The 20705-nt window shown below is 54.5% G+C and overlaps 1 protein-coding gene across 1 annotated transcript in view; it reads left to right on the top strand.

The window, feature by feature from the left end:
* Positions 1-4150, top strand: part of NVL (nuclear VCP like) — a 97107-nt gene extending 92957 nt beyond the window's left edge. Inside the window, exon 23 of the mRNA XM_059412921.1 lies at positions 3856-4150. Within this exon, the coding sequence (XP_059268904.1) occupies positions 3856-3900 (45 nt within the window). The 3' untranslated portion in view covers positions 3901-4150. The remainder of the gene's footprint in view (positions 1-3855) is intronic.
* Positions 4151-20705: the final 16555 nt, after the last annotated feature.

Here is a 20705-nt window from a genome sequence, read left to right on the forward strand (position 1 = left end):
CTGTGAGGGGCCATGGAGTTTGGTCACGCCTTCAAGGCTTAGAATGAAAATCTGTAAATAAGATGTTGGTGACTCAGGTTAACTGACATGGTAGTGGTGGGATTGGGGTTTGGGGTCTTCCTGCTGAAAGAAAATCGCTAGATTTTGTTTACTGTACAAGGAACACACATTTTAGCCTCTCAGACCTTCTTACCAAAATGGCAGTTGCTTTGAAGTGAGTTAACATGGGATTAATGAGACGTCTAAGAAGACAGAAGTCCTGTCTCGAGGTCTACCGAGTGGGCCTTCATAGTTCTCAAATACTCAGCACACTCTTCACTTAGAGACCCAATGCAGAAATGTGTCACCTGGCCCAGTAAACCGTTGGTAACTGGTTCAGGGTGGAGGTGTCGGCAGCGAGCAGACACTCCTCTCCGGCTGTCCTTTCCGGCTGTCTGTCCTCACCAGCTGTCCATCCTCGGCCGACTCTCACTCGGGCAGAGCAAGGCCCTCGGGCTCCACTGAAGATCCCTGCCCGTCCTCACTGCTAGTGAGTGGCTGTGTCCTGTTTGGTCCCAAGAGGACCTGACAGGCTGCAATCTGTGAGGACAGATCCCTGACACAAAAGCCAGGACCCTCTGCCAGTGGCTTCTCCAAATCCAGGCGAGCGTCCCGGCCGCGCGTGCATCACAGAGCAGTGTCATTCCCTGTGCCAGTTCCCTGTGCACCGGAGACTTGAGGCCCCCCAGCTACTGTCCATGTTGAGACCTTGAGGTTACTTTCCCGGGTATTTATTATCTCCCAGTACAGTCTCATCATGCTGCTCGCTCTGGCATCGTTCCACCGTCAGGAAGGAAACCTCACTCAGACGGACAAGCCGGATTTTGTTCTTTACTTCCTCTGTTAAACCACCCCAGAGCAACCCTCCTGTTCATTTGCTCACTGGCGGCGTGTTTTTCACACCCGCTGTCCCCAGCTCTAACTTTTTCTTCTCCACACGCAGGAGTAGATGGTTCATTTCCCAGATTATTTCCACCCCATGGACAGTCCCAGGAGAACAGCTCCTCAAGTCAGAGTTTCCAGCTGTGTTTGTTTTGTTTTGTTTTTAATTTATTTGACAGATCGAGATCACAAGTAGGCAGAGAGGCAGGCAAAGAGAGAGGAGGAAGCAGGCTCCCTGCTGAGCAGAGAGCCCAATGCGGGGCTCGATCCTAGAACCCTGAGATCATGACCTGAGCCAAAGGCAGAGGCTTAACCCACTGAGCCACCAGGTGCCCCCCAGCTGTGTTTTAATGGGTTACCTACAATCCGACTTGTTACGTGTGTCGAGTCCCTGCTGTATGCGTGCCAGGCTCTGTGCTGGACTCACAGAAAAATTGCAGGGGACAGGCTACTACACATAGAACAGGTATTGACCTGGGCACTCGATCCTATCAGTGTTAGAACGTGGCTTCCATGTAGCTTTTGCTACATGGAAGGGACCAACTACATGACAGAGGCAGTGTGACTGATTTTATTAAAAACATCTGCACCTGTCATGCCAGACGTTATCAAAGACTCTGCGGATGTCCTAGTGAGACTTAGTACTAGTGTAGTCTTCATAGTTTGGGAGATCGTAAATCTCTAAATATTTGATTTCTGAAAAACTTAGCGAATAAGAAGCTATAACTTCCCCTGGGGAGGTAGGCATCTTATGAATTTTGAATAAATATTAAATAAAGCAGACGACCAAGCTGATTATTAATTTGATCTTTTAAAAATAAGGCAGGGCATCAAGGTGAAGCCCCACACTCCCACTGGTTCTCATGAAACAATTACTTACAAAACTAGTGACAGCTGTTTGGGGGGGTGGGGGGGACTAGCTTCCCTTGGGGCCTTTTTATCTTTATTGAACTTTGCACCATATGAAGGTCTTACCTAGTCAAGAAAAGTAAATACTGAGGGGAGCACAGCTGGTTCAATTGGTGGAACGTGTGACTCTTGATCTTTGGGCTGTGAGTTCCAGCCCCACGCTGGATGTAGAGATTACTTAAAAAACAAAAAGTTTTGAAAAATTAAAAACTAAACAGGTGCCTGGGTGGCTCAGTCGTTAAGCGTCTGCCGTCAGCACAGGTCATGATCCTGGGGTCCTGGGATCAAGCCCCATGTCGGGCTCCCTGCTTAGCAGGGAGCCGGCTTCTCCCTCTCCCACTCCCCTTGCTTGTGTTCCCTCTCTTGCTGTGTGTGTGTGTCTCTCTCTGTCAAATAAATATATAAAATCTTTTTTTAAAAAAATAAAAAATAAATATTGAAAAAAATAGTAATTTTAAAGTTCCAGAAGACCAAAATAGTAATAATAGTTATCTCTAGAAATAAGGATTAATTTTTTCTGATCTGTATTTTCTAACATTTTTGCAATAGATCTTATTTTATAATTTTAAAAGTTATTTTACTGTAAGAAAGGGATTGCTCAGGGAACCTGTGTGGCTCATTGGGTTAAGCCTCTGCCTTCAGCTCAGGTCATGATCTCAGGGTCCTGGGATCGCGCCCATCGGACTCTCTGCTCAGCGGGGAGCCTGCTTCCTCCTCTCTCTGCCTGCCTCTCTGCCTACTTGTGATTCCCCCCTTTCAAATAAATAAATAAAATCTTAAAAAAAAAAAAAAAGGAAAAAGAAAGGGATTGCTCTAACCTGGTTATAATGTAGGGGTGCTTAAAATGTCTTTACTGTAGATTATTCGGCACTGAAACTGATGTACAGAGGGACTGTTTTACCCTATTTCAGAGTTAATTCATCATTTCACTAATTCCTACTTTATGTTCACCTTTGAAACTGTTTGACAGGTACTTGAAAAATCACTAAAACAAGTTACTTAGATTTTTTTTTTTCTAATCCGTCTTTCAGACCGGAGGTGAACATTAAGTACAGTCCAGGAAATGGGTTTCCCTAGTGAATGGGAAACGCCCTCTAGTCAGGGTCTGACTTCTCGCAGAGAGAACAAACAGAAGAGTTTGCCTTTCTCTGCCTGACCCAGGATTGTGGCCAGGATAAAAACTAGTGGCCGTAAAGTCCCCTCTGAACACCGGACAGACCTCATACGTGTGGGACAGACCTCATCGTGGCCGCTTGTGGGAGTGTCTCAGTGTCCGCCAGACGTCGGGAACGCGGCTGTGCCTCTAGCACGGGGCCCTGGGCTGGTCGGCACATGCCATGCTAAGGCCATTTGTTGCTGTTCGAAATCATGTAAATGGCTCTACTCCGTGGTCTTTTTAATTCCTGCTTAATTTGTGCTGGGGACCAGATGGTGCGACTGAAAGTTGCTGTGGAAAACCAAGCAGACTGCAGCAGCAGGAAAACTGCAGGAAGACCGAGCTGGGAGTGGGGGCGGCTAACAACACTGATCTGTTTTCCAGAAGCCTCAGTAACTAAAACGCTGTGATAATGGGCCATGACCTGACCCTAATACATAACTTCTACAAACAGTCCATCATGCTGGTCCCCACACCAGTGACAGAAAGACGGGCACTGATGTGGGGGCAGCTGGGGGAGTCGGCCTCCCAGGTCCCGTGGCCGGCTGGGCACACTCCACAGAGCTGCAGGTAGAGGGACTGGGGGGCGTCCCTCATCACGGTGCCGGCAGGACTGGCTTCTCCCGAGGCCACTCCCAAGGCTTCCCCGGGCCTGTCTGTTCTTCATCCGCCTTCCTGCAGAAACACTGGTCCCGCTGGCTTAGAGCCCATCGTGGGGGGGTTCCTTACAAATTCACGGCCTCCCTGAACACGTGACCTCCAGTCACGGTTACTGTGCGGTCCTGGGGAAAGATATCAGCGTGCGCATTTGGGGGACGCATATCGGCCCCTGTCACACTCACGAGCTCTGTCTTGTCCTCTGTTCTCAGGACCAGGTGATGTATGAAGCTCTGCAGCGGTCCCTCAGCCGGTGACCCCGGCGGCAGCGGGCCCTGGAGCAGGTCAGTGTGTCCAGCCGGCCAAGCTGCCCGCTTGCCACCTGATGCAGAGGGCGTCCCTTGTGAGCGTGTTACTCCCGGAGTGATGTGGCCTGTTGGAGCTGAAGACTCTTTCCGTCTGGCTAGCTGGGCGCGGGAACACCCTCCCTTCTCTTTAACAACAAGAAAGATGTTTAACTGTTGAACTAAACTGATGACTTTTTTTAAATAAAATTTTGAAAACAGTCTCGAGTGTACTTCAGCAGAGTTGCGATCACAGTAAAAAGAACTTTGCCCTAAGCCATCTGAGTGTAAGTTGCCTGCTCGAGGCCCGGTCACCCCCAAACACTATGATGTACGTCTCCCGCGCCCCAGGCTCCCCCGATAGCCAGCCGTCACACTCAGGAAACCAGCTGTGAGACGTGGCCGTCCCGTGGCCCCCCAGCTCTGCCAGGCCTCTCTCTCCAGCTGCCCCAGGTCGTCCTTTTGACAGAAGGGCCAGGAGTGAGCTGTTCAGTCTGTTTCTGTTTCGCTCCCGTTCCCTCAAAGTTGGGAGCACTTCCCGTCTCCTGACTTCTGACTCTCTGGAAGGTTCCGGGCCAGTTACTTTGTAGAAAGCCATCAGCAGTTTGTCAGTGGTATCCTCATAGACCCACCCCAGGTACGCAACCGTGGTTACGCGACTGTGGCAGGACTTTGACGAAGTGTGCTGTGTTCTCACTGCGTCCTGTCTGGTGGTGCCGTCGGGGTTTGTCCTGCTCCTGATGCAGTCCCTGTGATCCCGTGGGAGGGTGGTCCTGCTGGGCTGCTCACACGTGGCTCTTCTGTGGAGGGCAGTGCTGGAAACCATGAGCGACTCCCTTCCTTGTGGAACATGCGACTCTCAGGTTGCCCTGGGTCTGGCCGGTTGGGAGCCCCTCCCTTGCCTGTGACAAGTCCCTGCAGCGTTTGCAAGGGCCGCATCTGTGTTCGCTATCATCGCTCATTCGCTGTGCTGCTTGGGGCGTGATGTCACTGCAGACATGGGGCACTTTCCTTCCATTCTGCACTCCACCTCACGCTAAGGAAATGTTTGTGCTACTTTGAAGAAGAATCAGTGGGGGCGCCTGGGTGACTCTTGGTTTCGGCTCAGGTGGTGATCCCAGGGTCCTGGGCTCGAGCCCCACATCATGCTCCCTGCTCAGCGGGGAGCCTGCTTCTCCCTCTCCCTGCCCCTGCTTGCTCGCTCTCTCTCTCTCTCTCTCTCTCTCTTAAATAAATAAAATCCCCCCACCGCCGCCGCCCAAAATGGAGAAGCTCCAGCAGATGAAGTTTCCAGCAGAGATCATTAGCTTCTCTTCCCTCCGTCCCAGCACTTGCTCTTCCTCCTGGTCACCCGAGCTCAAGCCTTGAAGGGTGTTCAGTTCTGAGCCGCAGTCAGGTCTCTGTTACACAGACGTGTTTCTGCAAACTCCCCTTCCCTTGGCCTCAAGGGCTCAGCCTCGCACTGCCATTACCTTTCCTTATTGACCGGGGTCTGCTGGGCCTCCCGTTCCAGTCTCGCAGACACTGAAGCCAGGGCCGCCTTTCCAAAACACTCCTAAATGACATGGAGACAGAGGGTCGGGTCCCTCAGGCCTGACCTCCAGATCCAGCCTCCATGAGGAAGAGCAAAGGGCGAAGACTCTGGGCCTTGAGGAGTCTTGCAGGGCTGTGGGGGGCGGGGGTTGCAGCCAGCAGAGACTGGACCCAACCAGTCTGCACCACCGTGGGCCCCAGCGCTGACCCCTCACCGGCTTTCCTCCTCATGACCATGCGCTAACTCTTGAGCATGTTCACAGACACGCCACTCATGAAGAAGCATGATGTTTGGGTTCGCAGGTGCTAATAAACCCATAAACCCGGCCCATACACGCTTTGCTGTGACTGACCTCCCCGCCAGAGGCCCCTTTCCTCTGCACAGCTCCCTCCACCTGGACCTTAACCCCAGCAGCCTCCCCTTGAGCTCCTGTCAGCCTCTAGTCAGTTCTCCTGGGGTTCGGTTCTCAGCCCGAACTCATTAGTCTAATTATACACGGACCTTCGTGCTGTGACATCAGCCCACCCTCAGCGCCTGCCCTGTCTCCCCACCCCAGCCCTGACTGATGTGCACCCATTCCAGGGAAGCTCATTGTTCTCAGAGCCTCTGCTGGGGAGGCCCCCACCCCCTGGAGCACCTCCTGTGTCCCGACCCACCCAGTGCAGGGCGTCCGGGGCCTGAAATACCACTTCCTGAGAAGCTTTGCCTCATCGCTCCCTCTGCTTGTGCGTGGGCCGAGTTTCGTGCTGACGTGGCCGGTGGCGCCCACATGGGATCCTCCTCAAGCGCGAGACCCACGTTCTCCACGGGGCGCCCAGACCCCTTCCTGCCTCTGCAGCACTCGGAATAAGAACAAAGTAACTGTTGGGACGCCTGGGTGGCTCAGTCGGTTAAGCGGCTGCCTTTGGCTCAGGTCATGATCCCAGTGTCTTGGGATCAAGTCCCATGTCGGGCTCCTCGCTCCATGGGGAGCCTGCTTCTGCCTCTGCCTCTGCCTGCCACTCTGCCTGCCTGTGCGCTCTCTCACACTCTAACAAATAAGTAAATAAAATCTTTAAAAATAAAAAAAATAAGGGCGCCTGGGTGGCTCAGTGGGTTAAGCCGCTGCCTTCGGCTCAGGTCATGATCTCAGGGTCCTGGGATAGAGTCTGGGATCGAGTCCCGCGTCGGGCTCTCTGCTCAGCAGGGAGCCTGCTTCCTCCTCTCTCTCTCTGCCTGCCTCTCTGCCTACTTGTGATCTCTCTCTGTCAAATAAATAAATAAAATCTTTAAAAAAAAAATAAGAACAAAGTAGCCGTTGAGTTGCATAGCCAATCTCTTCCCCACAGGAACAGGAAGCTGCATTAACACCGGGGAGATCTGATGTTTCCACCAAGGTGTCTACCCAGGTGGGACCTGGTAGCTCCGAAGAGGAGCCCGTGGGACTCTTGGGGGCGCGTCATCTGCTGCAGGGTTATTGCTCAGAAGGATTCCCAAAAAAACACTTGTCCCCGGCTGAGCAGCCCAAGTGTGCCCAAGACTCTCAGAAGACACTGTTGTGGGAGTTGGGCCTACATGAGCATTCTCTAAAACAGAAGGCTTTAAAGATTTTTTATTTATTTATTTGACAGACAGAGATCACAAGTAGGCAGAGAGGCAGGCAGAGAAAGTGGAGGAAGCAGGCTCTGTGCTGGGCAGAGAGCCTGATGTGGGGCTCGATTCCAGAACTCTGGGATCATGACCTAAGCCGAAGGCAGAGGCTTTAACTCACTGAGCCATCCAGGCGGCCCTAAAACAGAAGGCATTAAAAAGAGATGATGTGTGTATGTTTTACACCAAAATTCTAATTATCTTGTTTTGCGCAGACAGGAGCACAGGCTGTCCCACTCTGGCAGGATGTGAGGGAGCCTGGTGAGCGGAGTCTGGGTTCTCTGGAGACTCCAGGAAATTTTGCTGGCTTGAACTTTGTCAGAATTAACCGTGTAGAATGCAAAGTGAGTGTCACGATCACCAGGGGCTTGAGAAGTGCAGACACTGAGTGAAGGAAGCAGCTGTGGCACCCAAGGAAATCGTGTTTCAAGGTACAAGGTGCTGTCTAGAAAGGGGATCAGCAAATTAACTCGATAAGCACTTTGGGGGCACCTGCTTCATGTCTGCTGGGTTTCAGCTGCCTCCTTGATTTTTCCCAGCTCACGAAGAACTTACAGTCAGATTTTCCAGCCCTCGATTGCCACACTCAGTTCATGGTCCAGCTTAGATTCACTTATTGGAAATGCAATTAGGGCGCTTGGGTGGCTGTCAGTTCGGCGTGTGCCTTTGGCCCAGATCATGGGCTGAGACTGAGTCCCGCTCCAGCGGGGAGTCCGCTTCTCCCGGTCCTGCTGCTGCTCCCCCTGCTCGTGCATGCGCGCTCTCTTGCTCCCAAATAAATAAATGAGTCTTTAAAAATAAATAAACGACAAAGTAATGGATGACCTGTCTTTGAATTCAAGCGGCTAGTATCAGAGGCCTCAGGCAGCAGCCGCTCAGTGGACGTTGAGCTTGTACGGAACGGCCGAGTGTTTAAATGGCTGTCGGGTCTTTCCGAGGAGCTCGTTGTCAGTGGGCTCCTAGGGCAACATGGAACCACAAAGGTGAACATGGGAACCGTGACGATACAGTGGAATGCGTGGTTTGCCTGCTTATAGTGGAAGCTGTCAACTCTACGTGTAAAAGAACAGCGCTTGGATAACCATGAGCAAGTTGCTGTTTTTGTGGGTGACCTAGTCCAAGCAGAAGGACTCCCTGAGCGCCCCTTGCTTGGATTCTCCACCCACGTGGCCAGCCTCCCTCCACCTGTCCCCGCCCACGCCTCCCACAGTGGATTACTTGGAAGGGAATCTGAGACAATGTATCATTTACTCCATAGGTATTTTAATTAAGTGATTTTTAAGTACGGAGGGTGGAGGCGAAGAAACAGCGCCTTTATTGTTCCTCCTCTGCAGTGAAAGATGGAAGGAATCAGGCAAATGGGGAACTCCCGGGACAACAGAAGGCGCCCACCTCTCTGCGGCAGTGTCAGAGGCCAACTTGTGTCTTCCAGGCTCTGGAGAACAGTGACCATGTCCCCACAGGGCCACCTCCAGGGGTCTGAGCACATCCGGCTCCACGGCCCTGTGGATTTTGTCTTAGAAAATATTACGAGCAGCTTCCCAAGTTGTAATGCCACAGCAGGCATTTGAATCATCTGTCAGTGTTTCTCAACTCAGGGTTACACAAGAATCACCCAAGGCTTTTCAAAAACATGCCACCTGGGCCTCACCGTGGACGGGCTGAATCAGAGTCGCTGGGTGGGGAGCAGGGAATCTCGCTCACACACTCTCCCAGGCGATTCTGATTCCCAACCCCCCCACCCCGAGGAGGACCCCCAGAACCCCACTCTCGCAGTTGAAAGGTGGGGAGCCCCAGGAAGGAATTGTGCGGGAACACACGCTAGTGACGCCCAGGGTGGAAATGCGTGGCCAGTGTGTTCTGCAACCACAGGGGCTCGCCAGCCTTGAGATGGGGGAGGTGATGATCTGGCCCCCTTTTAGATTGCTCTCGCCATGGTTTACCCCCAGCAGTGCATGGGCTGTGGCGGGGACAGAGAGCTGACTCAAATGGGCTGTAGCCCCGGTGCCTCTTCTCCCGGTCACAGAGCTCGCCTGAGTGCATATCCCTTGGCCCCAGAGGGGGGAGCAGGACCAGGGACTCCCTGCCCGGCCTCCTCAGCACCCACAAATAGCTCGCACACCCTCTCAGGCTGCAGTCCCCTGTGGAGGGAGCCAGGCACCCAGGCCTCATGTCCAGATTCCAGGTGGTAAGACTCTGGATGCACTCCCCCATCGTGCAGAGGGCCTGGGGTTGCCATTCTCTTGTGGCAGGTTTTCCACGAGCAGGCCAGTGCGAACCTGAGTTCTTCCAGGCATGGACATGACCTTCCCTAGGCTTCTGCAACCCCGAGCCCAGTGGCAGGCCCTCTTCCGGGAGCCTCTGGGTAGGTGTGATGGGTCTAGGGCAGCCTGAGCACAGGTCATCACAGGTCATGACCACAGAGCAGTGTTTGAAACATGAAGACGGAACACCCGCCATGTGCTTGGCTCACTTCTCTGTCCTTCTGTCCATTCCCTGGAGTACTGAGCACCTTGCTTTCCAAGCACCTGAGCACACAGACTTCAGCCTCTGGCAGCCAGCGCAAGTCTGGAGGCAGAAAGGCCAGAGCAGCCCACTCTGTTCTGAGCATCTCGCTGCTGGACAGGTAGCACCTAGATCACACGGTGCCCTGCATGTGCCTCCCGGGAACCCTCAGGGCACCCCATGGAGAATGAAGCCAGGCTCTGCTCCAGCTGCCCGTGGGGACCGGCATCCAGTGGGGCATCAGGGTCCTACAGAGTGAGGCTCGGACCTGCTCAGCTTTTCGGAACAACTGTAGGTTTGTTGCATATCCACACATGGGTAAGACCAAGCAGTGAGTCAAAGAGCTACTGCATCATCTCACTTGTATGGGGAATCTAAAAAACAAACTGACACAGACGCCTGAATGCAGAGGACTGATGGTTTGGGTGAAGGGGATCAAGAGCACAAACTTCCAGTTACCAATAAGTCGCGGAAATGCAAGCACAGCATGGGGAAACCAGTCAGTAGCATCCTAACAACATCATGTGGTTGCCCAGGGCGAGGACTGCGGAACGTATAGAATTGTCGAATGTATGTTCTGCACCTGAAGTGAATATAACATTGTATGTTAACTCCAATTTTAAAAGCATTTTCTAATTAAAAGATTTGGGGGGCACCTGGGTGGCATCTGACTCTTGGTTTCAGCTCAGGTCATGATCTCAGGGTCGTGAGATAGAGCCCCGCGTCGGGCTCCCTGCTCGGCCAGAAGCCTGCTTCTCCCTTTCCCACTCCCCCTTCTTGTGTTCTCTTCCTTGCTGTGTCCCTCTCTGTCAAATAAATAAATGCAATCTTAAAAAAAAAAAAAAAAAAAAACTTCATAAAAACAAAGATGCACAGATGTCAATATAATGGTCCCCTCTGGGAGGGCTGCCCAGGGGTCCTCTGTGATGTGTGTTCTGGTTCATTCTTTCTTTGTCCACTTTACTGAGGCGCAGATGCATCCAGAAAGCTATGCAGCCTTGTTTACGACTTGATGAGGTTGGAGATAAGGACCCACCTGTGAAACCATTGCAACAGCCTGTGCCATAAATCTGTCAGCACCTCCCGCCCTCTTAATTAATTTCCTTATTTGTGATAAGAACAGTTGACACAAGATGGACTGTCCTTCTGAACTTGTAAGTAGTATAGTTACTTGTAACTATAAAACTTGTAACTTGTATAGTTAATAAGCACGGGCACTGCCCAACACCATCGTCGTTCTCATGGTGCGACGCAGACTTTGTACCCCCGACTGGCGCCCCCTGTGCCCCCTCACCCTCGCTTTGTTTCTGTTAATGATTCTCTAAGGTGTATGTATACATTTTCCGTGCTTCCCTGTATTTATGACATATTTCCCAGTGAAAACAGAGATTCAGGGATTGCTTTTAGGAAAAGCAAGCCAGCCGGGTGGGCAGAGGGATGGTGATTATCAGGCTCTACGTCACGGAGCCAACTTTCTGTGTGTTCAGGCCAGCAGACAGCAACCGCAGGATGGGCAGAGCTGGGCGGCGGCCAGCCCTGAGTCACGAGCAGACGTGCTCGCCTGCAGGGGTCAGCTGGTGCGGATGCATGCGTGCCTGCCCGCTGCACAAGATGAGATCTGTGCGAGTGGTTTCAGAACAGACAGACAATGCCTTTGTCTCCTCGCTGTCTGCTTTTCCTTCCCCTGCAGCCACCAGGTGTTTGTGGAGCTCACACACCTTCTCTTCTGTTGCCGTGGGCCTCGTGGGGCCCGCCAGGTCTCAAAGGAAGGAGATGATTTGGCAATCCTGTCGGGTCTCCAACCGTGAGAGCCTGTCCCAGGTTCCCACAGCAAATGGAAATCAGCCAAGTTCACAGACTCCTACTTGAGTCTGGCGGCCACCGTCTGAAGGGCAGAAACGTAACTGGGAGGAGAGGTTTCACTCATCTGCTCAACAGATATTTATGGACAGGCACGTGCCATGAGCCAAGCCGGGCTCCATGCCGGTCACTGGCGGTACTGCTCTAGCAGAACCCCAGCCTGTCATATGATCTCTCCCGGGGGGTGGGGGGCAAGGTCGGTGAGCCAAGAACACAGCGCACAGAGCAGGGGCAGGGGCTGAGCGGGCAGGGGCCACCGGGGGCTAGTGCACTGCGGTATGCAGACAGGTCATGCGAGGGAATGCGCTGGGCAGCAGGAACCACGGGGCAGCCTCTGTGCGGGCTCTGAGTGTGACCTCCGACCTGGCCTCACACCACCTCAGAGACCAGGGGCCCCCCAGTCAAGGGAGGAAAGGCTGTCCACTTAGTCCCAGCGTTCCACCAGCTTTTTCATCAGAAGTTTGAAAAGTAGGGGCGCCTGGGTGGCTCAGTGGGTTAAAGCCTCTGCCTTCGGCTCAGGTCATGATCCCAGGGTCCTGGGATCGAGCCCCGCATCGGGCTCTCTGCTCAGCAGAGAGCCTGCTTCCTCCTCTCTCTCTGCTTGCCTCTTTGCCTACTGTGATCTCTGTCAAATAAATAAATAAAATCTAAAAAAAAAAAAGTGTGAAAAATAGTGATGCGCGGCCTTGGGGCTGAATTTTAACCCATTCGGTTCTCCCAGGCCCCCTGGGTGGGAGGTGTTGCTCTCGTCCTGGTAAGTAACCCTAGAGCACGCAAGGAGCTGGGCAAGGAGCTGGCCGCAGCCAGAGGGCAGCCAGGCAAGTCTCCCCCACTGAAAATCCCTTTCTTCGAGGAAACAAAGCACAATTATGGGAAGTTTAAAGGTCTAAGGTTTAAATAATGCTGCAAGTGTAGTCACAAGGCAGAGCAGTGACACATCCAAGGAGAGAGGCTCGAGTCCTCGGAAGTGCTGGCTGCGGGTCAGCTGGACGAAGGGGAAGTCCAGGGCCCGGGTGGAGTGACCAACTCAGGAGCCAGAATATGTCTGTCATATACGTGCGGACGACTCTGCCATTTATTTTTCTGTGGCTACAGGAACTCCTAGAAATTGATGGGAAAGTGGATAAAGGGTATACAAGCCATCCATAATCTCATTTTCAAACACCACCACTGTTACCATTTTTCGAACGTTTTTCCCCAAGTTTGCCTCTGGTCGGATGGGTCGAGTGGTCTTGTCCCTGATCCAAGATTACCGTCGCTTCCCGTGAAGTTGGTCTTGTGTTTCTGCCTGGTGGGTCACCTGCCTCCTTTCCTACCATCAGTCCAGGAGGCAGAGGGGCCTTGGGACAAATCTGTCTGCCTCGCCCCTTCCCCAGAGGCACCTGCCGGCAGGGACACTAGCAGAAATGTTGCCCCCAGCTCTGCAGGCCATTCCGATCGTTGGGACATCCCCTTCCTGAAGCTTGACACCCAACGCCAGGGGAAGCTGATGAGAAGCAGAGCAGACTGGGCAGGTCACTCAAGGTCCGTGGAGTTTCTTTTTGTCTGTTTTGTTTTTTATTTTTATTTTTATTTTTTAAAGATTTTACTTATTTATTTGGGACAGAGAGCACAAGTGGGGGGAGGCAGAGGGAGAGGGAGAAGCAGACTCCCTGCTGAGCAGTGAGCCTGTTGCAGAGCTTGATCTCAGGACCCTGAGATCATGACCTGAGCCCAAGGCAGACACTTAACCTACTGAGCCCCCAGCTCCCCTGTTTTGTTTTTTAAATCCTCTTCTTTGCTGTTGGTGAAAACACCCAGGACTTTCCTGCGCATACAGTGCTCCTTGTGGTCTGTCTGCATCTGCTTTGGCCGCGGCACGGCTTGAACGACAAAGGCTGCTGGTTGCTGTGTTGGTCTCTGGGAATCTGGGACCAAGGTGGCGGCAGGGCAGGCTTCATGTTGATACTGGATGCAGTTGCGTTCTCTCCACGGGGCCCACGGCCTCCTCTCCATGCTCTGGCAGCTCCCCTCCAATTTGGGCACAGGTCCAGCTCGGGGCCCTGATACCACCACGATGGTGTCGGGGCTCTGGCCCTGAACACTGGGAACACACACATTGGGTCTCTGACCCTGAACAATTTCATGACCAGCCCTCTGCATCAATAAAGGGTGAAGGGTGGCAACCAGCTTCTCAGGACCCCATTTGGGGACAGTCCGCCTCATGCCATGCTCCCGGCTTCCCCCAGCCCCTTGGCAGCCTGGCAAAGGGGAGGGAGCACAGGTCTGAGCACAAGAGCTCGCTGAACTTCAGCAGGAGCATGGGGGGCATGCGGGGCTGTAACCGAGAAGCAGGTATGAGTCGGATGGCCTCAGAGAGCGATGTGCATGTGAAGAAGATAAAGCAGACCCGAGTTTGTGGGGCGCTCTTCAAGAAGGACATGTGTCGGGACGCCTGGGTGGCTCAGTGGGTTAAGCAGCTGCCTTCGGCTCAGGTCATGATCCCAGCGTCCTGGGATCGAGTCCCACATCGAGCTCCTCGCTCCGCAGGGAGCCTGCTTCTCCCTCTGACTCTGCCTTCCACTTTGTCTGCCTGTGCTCGCTCTCGCTCGCTCTCTCTCTGACAAATAAATAAATCTTAAAAAAAAAAAAAAAAAAAAGAAGGACATGTGTGGCTCCGTGAAAACACAGGGAACAGCCTTCAGTGCCCGGCTCCTGCCCGCTCTGGGGGCCTGGGTCCCCGTCACGTCGGGACCTTCCTGGGTCTGCCTCAGGGTCTCCTCTGTCCCCTCCCCCGCAGCAGACGGGTGGTGTCCCCAGCAGACACTGTCAACCGGAGATGCACGGGAGTTGGCAGACATACACCCCACTCCCTCACCCTGCACAGGGACCTTTAAAAGACTGTTCTTGTAAACGTGGACCCAGAAGACAGAACAAATGGAAGGCTGCGTGAATTGCTCCCACGGCAGGGCTCTAGAGACACGTCTACCCAGGCTCCTGGGGCTACCTCTGCCCTTTGCTGACACCATTCCATGTCCCCCAGGGATCCCCCTCCAAACACAGCTGTCTGTACCCACATTCTTGCCTCAGGTCTGCCTCAGGAGAAACCCCACGTCAGGCGGTGGGTGAGGAAAGGCGTCGTGCGAGCCCCGAGGGCAGGAAAGGAAGGGGCCTGGCCAAGATCCAGGCTCCTGGCCGCGGCGCCCAGAGGCCCTGCAGTCTCAGAGTCCTGAGCATGTGCGGGGCAGAAAGCAGACACTGTGGCTGGAACACGCCTGTGTGGGGGGGACCTGAGGCTGCCTCCCACGGGGCCTCAAGAGCCTGTGCATGCACGTCTGTGTGTGTGTGTGTGTGCGCGCGCGCGTGGCTATGCTCGCCCACGTGTGTGGGGGTGGTGTGGCAGGAGGGCATGGTGAAAGGCCGGTCCTCCCATGGCCCCACCCACCCCACCCCTGGCCACTGGCACGTCTGCACTTACTGCACATGTTCGTGGCCAGCCGTGGCTGGAAACCCAGTCTCATGGGGCCATTCCAGTCCGAGGACAAGTGTTTATTCAAATCGGGTACATTGAAAACCTGTGAATTACCAGGATCTCGCTCCTAGGTCTCCGGGAGGTGGCCAGTCACGGATGCATAGCCTCAGTGCACAGCCCAAGCCCCGGAGCCCTGGCGGCGGACAGACCAGCAGACACCGCGCAGCCAGGACTGTCCCCCGTGTCTCCCCTCTGACCCCTGACAAGTGCCTGGCCACTCCCGCCAAAACCAGGCCTCCCATGGAGTGTCTATTGTGGGTATCGATGGGCCGTGAAGAGCCGGGCTTGCTTTAGAGAGGAAACACCCAACCACATTCACAGAAAGTGGAGTGGGGGCGCTGGGGGGGCAGGAGGGGGCAGTGGGGAGCTGTTTGTCAGGTGTGCGTGCTCCGTTTTGGGGCTGGGACTGTTCTGGGGCTGGGCTGAACAGCAACGCGAACATTCCTAACACCACTGACCTGCACAACCTGCCCACTTAGAAACGGGTATGAGGGTAAGCTTTATGTTACGTGTTTTTACCCCAATTCTTTTAAATTCTTAAAAAAAAAAAAAAAGAAAAGCAGCTCCTAAAGCTCCTATAAGAGTTTGGGCAGCACGCAGTAACCACTGTGGTTTGGAACAATCCTGACAACCAGTTTCAACACCTTGGCGTTCCCAGTGGCAGCAGGAGCCATCCCAGTGGAACCCGGGCAGTGACGGTGCCTTTACCCGACGATCCCACAAACCATCCCAGCAGTGCTGGGAGGTGACTGAGGATGGGCAAGCTGCTCGGAGCAGTTATAACCTGCCCCGGGCACACAGGCTCCGAGGGCCTGTTTTTCTTCCCCGTTGCTCTCTGAGATGTGTAGAGCTGACACGGTGTCCTCACAGTGCCCCCAGACACCGGTGACCTGGCTGGGGTCCCTTCCCAGGTCTCTGCCCTGGGCCCTGCAGCTGGGTCTGCAGCCAAGGCTTATAAACCTGGTCAAGCGGACTGGGGCTCTGGTGTCCCTGCACCCCGTGTCCGCCCACCTTTCTTGTTTTGCAATCTGGGCCCAGGTCCTGCCGGCTTTTCCCAGATTGGCTGTGTGACATCCCCTGCAGAGCAGCGTTGCTCGGAAAGCCATGTGCTCGGAAAGCCGTGTGCTTCGGAGCCTGCTCTGAAAACTGATGACATGTGCCCTGACGGCCGCAGGAACACTCCTCGGAGAACACGTGGGGGACTTCTCAGGCCACTCCCTGAGTGGCCCGCCTATTCTGTCCTTGGAAACTACAGGTGTCAGACTCATTGGGGAGAGGGCTCCAAACTCAAGAAAAATGTCACAGACTTTGAATTTGTTTTGTTGATTGGAAAATGAGAAGGATACCAGTGTGAGGGCTGACAGCACGTGGGGGGTGCAGCCCATGCCTGGCCCCCCACCCCCATCCCCAAGCAGGAATTCCCTGGGAATTAGCAGCACCGGCGCCCCCAGTGACCTTTACTCAGAAAAGTAGTTTGGCCTGCAACATGTGGTTCTGTGAGGCAGTGACGACTGCCCTACACCTGCTCACGTTCATGTGCTCAGCAGCTTGCACAGAGCCAGGAGCGCCATGGTCTGGAGCAATGCCACTGACTTCCTGGGGAAGCGCAGCCAGGAATCTGAGCTGTCTCCGGGAAGGAGGTGGGAAGCCTGGCGAGAGGGTGGAAAAGGGCCCTCGGCCCAGGAAGAACATCCTCCTGACCAGACCCAGGGTTCCAGGCTGGATGGCCCAGTGCGCTCCATCTGCCCAGGAACAGGGAGAGGCGCCTCAGGCAGGGTAGGGGCAGGAGGACCGGAGCTGGGAACATGCCTCGGAGAGTACACTGGCTGGCCAACCCGATGCAGGGTGCCGGACTTTGGCTCTCATCCTCCTTGAATTAACCGAGGATAAAAGATCACGTACTTGACATTGAGTTAAAAGGACAATGATGGCTGCATTCCAAGAGGGCAGAGATTTTCCTAGTGCGTGATCCTGCTTCTCTGCTCCGTCACCAGAGAGATACATGAGGCTGCCCAGTATTACGGGAACCAAGGGACCATGGATATTTGGTTTTGGGCTTTGGCCCATCCCGTGGAAGCACATAGCCCCTGTCAGGCTGGGAGGGGTGACACCCCCTTGCGCCCAAATCTCTCAGCAGCTACCTGGGAGGGAAATGTGGGGCCTCAGCCACTAACCCGATGCAGGACTGTCCTGTTCCCTCTGTGACAGATGGTTCGTTCCCCTGGGTCTCCTCCAGGCCTTCCTGATGGCCTGTTCCAGCTGCCATGGGGGGGGGGGGGGGGTCGCAGAGCCCTCCCTGGATTTGCACACTGCTGATCTATGGGGATTTAGAACCCAGCGCCGAGGGCCACGCAGTTCTTCTAGGCCTTTCCCACAGAGGATTTCCGACCCAAGGAAACTGTGCACACACCGTTGGTGTTTGTGCAGGTCCTACCCTGAGGAGAAAAGGCCAGGCTTGTGCCCCAGACTCAGGAAGGGGCCCTGCCGGACAGCAGCTCAGGCCGGGGCCCCACCCCTTGCTCTGGGTCTTGTGTGCCGAATCACCCCAGCCTGTGCTCGTGGCCACTTGCCCAACGGCACTGGTGCTTTTACATGTGGGCGTCGGGAAGCTTCCCTCCGCTGGGTCATCGGCTCCTCCAGAGCGGGCTTGGCAAGCACAGAGCCCGTTTTTGTCAGACACCGCGCCCATTCTCCTCTTCCCTCAGCCCTGTCATTAACTTCCCAGGAAGCGTGCCAGCCTGCCCTGCCCCGCACGTCCTGCCCCTTCTCCCCCTCGGGGCGGCCCCCAGGCACTGTGCCCTCCTCAGCCGGAGCCTCGGCCCCGCGGGGTGCGCTGCCCTCCCCCTCCCACCTCCACACGGGCCTCTGAGAGGGTCTTTGCTTCTCCTACCCTGGGGTTTCTGAGGGGTGTTCAGGGCTTGCCGGCCCGTCCTCGCTTCCCTGCTTCATTCCACGTGACTCAGCTTAGCTCCTGGAAGACTTTCCCAGCCAGACAAGAAGCGACACATTTCCTTGTCTGAACATGGAGTCTCCAAGTCAGCCGGGCAGGTGGAGGGGCGGGCATGTGTCTCTCTGGCCGTTTCTTCCTGAGCCGGCGTGCGGGGTCCCTCCCTGGCCAGCCCCGCACAGGGTACACGTGACAGTGACTTGCAGGGCGGGTGTGGCATTGGTGGCTGCCCTGAGTCCCCTCGCCCCAGCCACGGCCACGAGGGCTCCCGTTTCAGGCACTGATTTTGGATTCCACACGCAATCCCAGGGCTGGCGCATCGGCTCCTTTTTTGGGGCCCCGTTTTGTCCGCATCCTCACTGCCTGATGCAACGCTGGCCACGAGCCCGCGGAGTGAATAGGAAATGCGCTTTTGCTATGAATTTACCTGTTAATGTCCCACAGCAAAGTTTAGATGGGCCTTCTGCTCAGCTTCTGCTCAGGGGCTGGGCCCTGGTGCTGCACACCATGATGGGCTGGGCACAGTCACGTAGGCGACAGCAATGCCCTCATGAAGGTGGCTGGCGTAAATACTGAGCCTTCCTGGCTGGGCTTGTCGGCAAAGGCGCCGGCCTATGTCAACATCGGGATCCTTACCTGCCTCGGGGGGGCCGGCAGCCCTGCCACCTCCACACTGGCGCCCCCAGAAGAGGATGCGGGCACACAGAAGGAAGAATCTCAGGAGGCCGAGGAGGCTGTGGACTTGGGTCCTTTTCACTAAACCTCTTTTGTAACGTGTTCTGTAAAAAACCAAACTCTAAAAAAAAAGACTTTGAGTTTGTTAGAAGTCAGACCCCCAAGATGCAGTCTGACCCGCAGGCTCACCGGAGGAGGGTGGCTGGCAGCTGAGGGAACACGTTCTTTCCCACGCCCGTCCACGCCGGGCTCCGACGCTTCTGGCTCTCCAGCCCCACGGTCAGAGCTGCAGCTCACTCAGCGTGGCCTCGGGCCCCTTGACTCCATCCCGCTGAGCCTGTCTTCTCCTGTCCACGATGAGGATAGGAACAGTGCTCTATCCAACGGGGAAGGATCGGTAAGCTAGTGCAGGCCCAGCAGAGGGCAGGGAATCTCGGCAAATGTCCACTGTTCGCAGTACACCCCCCTCCAAGGTCAGCCACCTGCCCTCCAGCTTCTGCTGTTCTGCACGTGGCTCTCCTTTTATTCCCCGCTTGTTGACCCTGCGAGGTCTGGCAAACAGAAGTAAAGATCTTCCTGCCCTTCAGGAGTGACTGCCTCTTGGGGAAACAAACTGCACATTTCTAAACAGTATGTGGGGCCACACAGTCTTCTGGCCACACTCTAAAAAGAGTGGCGGCTGACCTGCCAGGGAGTGGGAAAGGGCTGCAGAGGCCTGGCATGAGCTCCGAAGATGAGCGAAGCAGACCAGAGGAAAAGATGCAGGCAGAGGAGAGTTGTGCAAAGCCACAGAAGGATTTCTCATGCCCAACCCTGGTGCTCTAGAGGCGCTAGGCCTAGCTTTCCTACCGCCCCCTAAGAGTCCTAGATCTCTCTTTGGAAAAGTCACTGCCAGAGGCCGAAACGATGGGCTGAATTGGCAGCTGGGCACTGGACTGGTCCGGAGACCTGCCACCCGAATGAGAACTGGTAACGGACAGCCAACAGCAGGTCTGGGGAGGGAGGACAGTGTGCGCACCATGGCCCCATGGTAACTGGGCTCAGAGAAGGCCAAGCCGGATGGGGAGCCGGGGTGAAACCAGTGGCTCGAGTTCTGCAGGCAGGGAGAGTGGGAGGCCTGCCTGCCAGAGAACATAGTCAACTTAATGCATCACATCCATGGGTGCGTTTCCCAGATGCTGTTTCACTGAGCGAGGGTGTTTGAATTGTAGAGTGGGTGCTATTATCACTCTCGACCGTGAACTCAATGGTTCTTGAAGCAATAGTTTTGATCTTGGGAATTTTCCTAGGTGAGAGGGCCAGGAAGGAAAGGCAAAGTACTCTGGGGATGAGACGAGGTCTGTAGAGCAGGTTTGCCTCGCCTTCTGAGAACGAGGATGCAGCACAGCTGGTGCTTACAGGAATCAGACTTTGAAACATCTCATAAGGACACCTGGGTGGCTCAATCAGTCAAGCATCTGCCTTCAGCTCAGGTCACATACCAGGGTCCTGGGATCAAGTCCCACATCGGGCTCCCTGCTCAGCAGGCAGTTGGCTTCTCCCTCTGCCTGGTGCTCTTCCTGCTCCTTCTCTTTCTTGCTTGCTGGCAAATAAATAAATAAAATCTTTATTTTAAAAAAAAGGGTGCTTGGGGATTGCTGTTGTGTACAAATTGCAGACTACTTGATTTTTCTGATACATATTTTATTTTTTTTTAATATTTTATTTATTTATTTGACAGAGAGCACAAGTTGGGGGAGCAGCATAGGGAAAGGGAGATGCAGGCTCCCTGAGGATTAGAGAGCGTGACTCGGAAGTCAATCCCTGGACCCCGGGATCACAACCTAAGCCAAAGGCTTAGCTTGACCAACTGAGCCACCCAGGCTTCCCTTTTTTAAAAAAATGTTTTATTTATTTATTTGATAGGGAGCACCATCAGGGGGAGCAGCAGAGGGAGAGGGAGAAGCAGGCTCCCCGAGAAGCAGAGAGCCTGATGAATACCACGTTATTATTTTTAAAATACTTCAACATGGGGTGCCTGGGTGACTCAGTCGGTTAGGGCGACTGACTCGATTTTGGCTCAGGTCATGACCTTAGGGTCACGAGAGCTCCCTCCTAGTCAAGTTCCCTGCTGGGTG

Source organism: Mustela nigripes, chromosome 10 (genome assembly GCF_022355385.1).
Source record: "Mustela nigripes isolate SB6536 chromosome 10, MUSNIG.SB6536, whole genome shotgun sequence".
Classification (NCBI taxonomy): Eukaryota; Metazoa; Chordata; class Mammalia; order Carnivora; family Mustelidae; genus Mustela; species Mustela nigripes.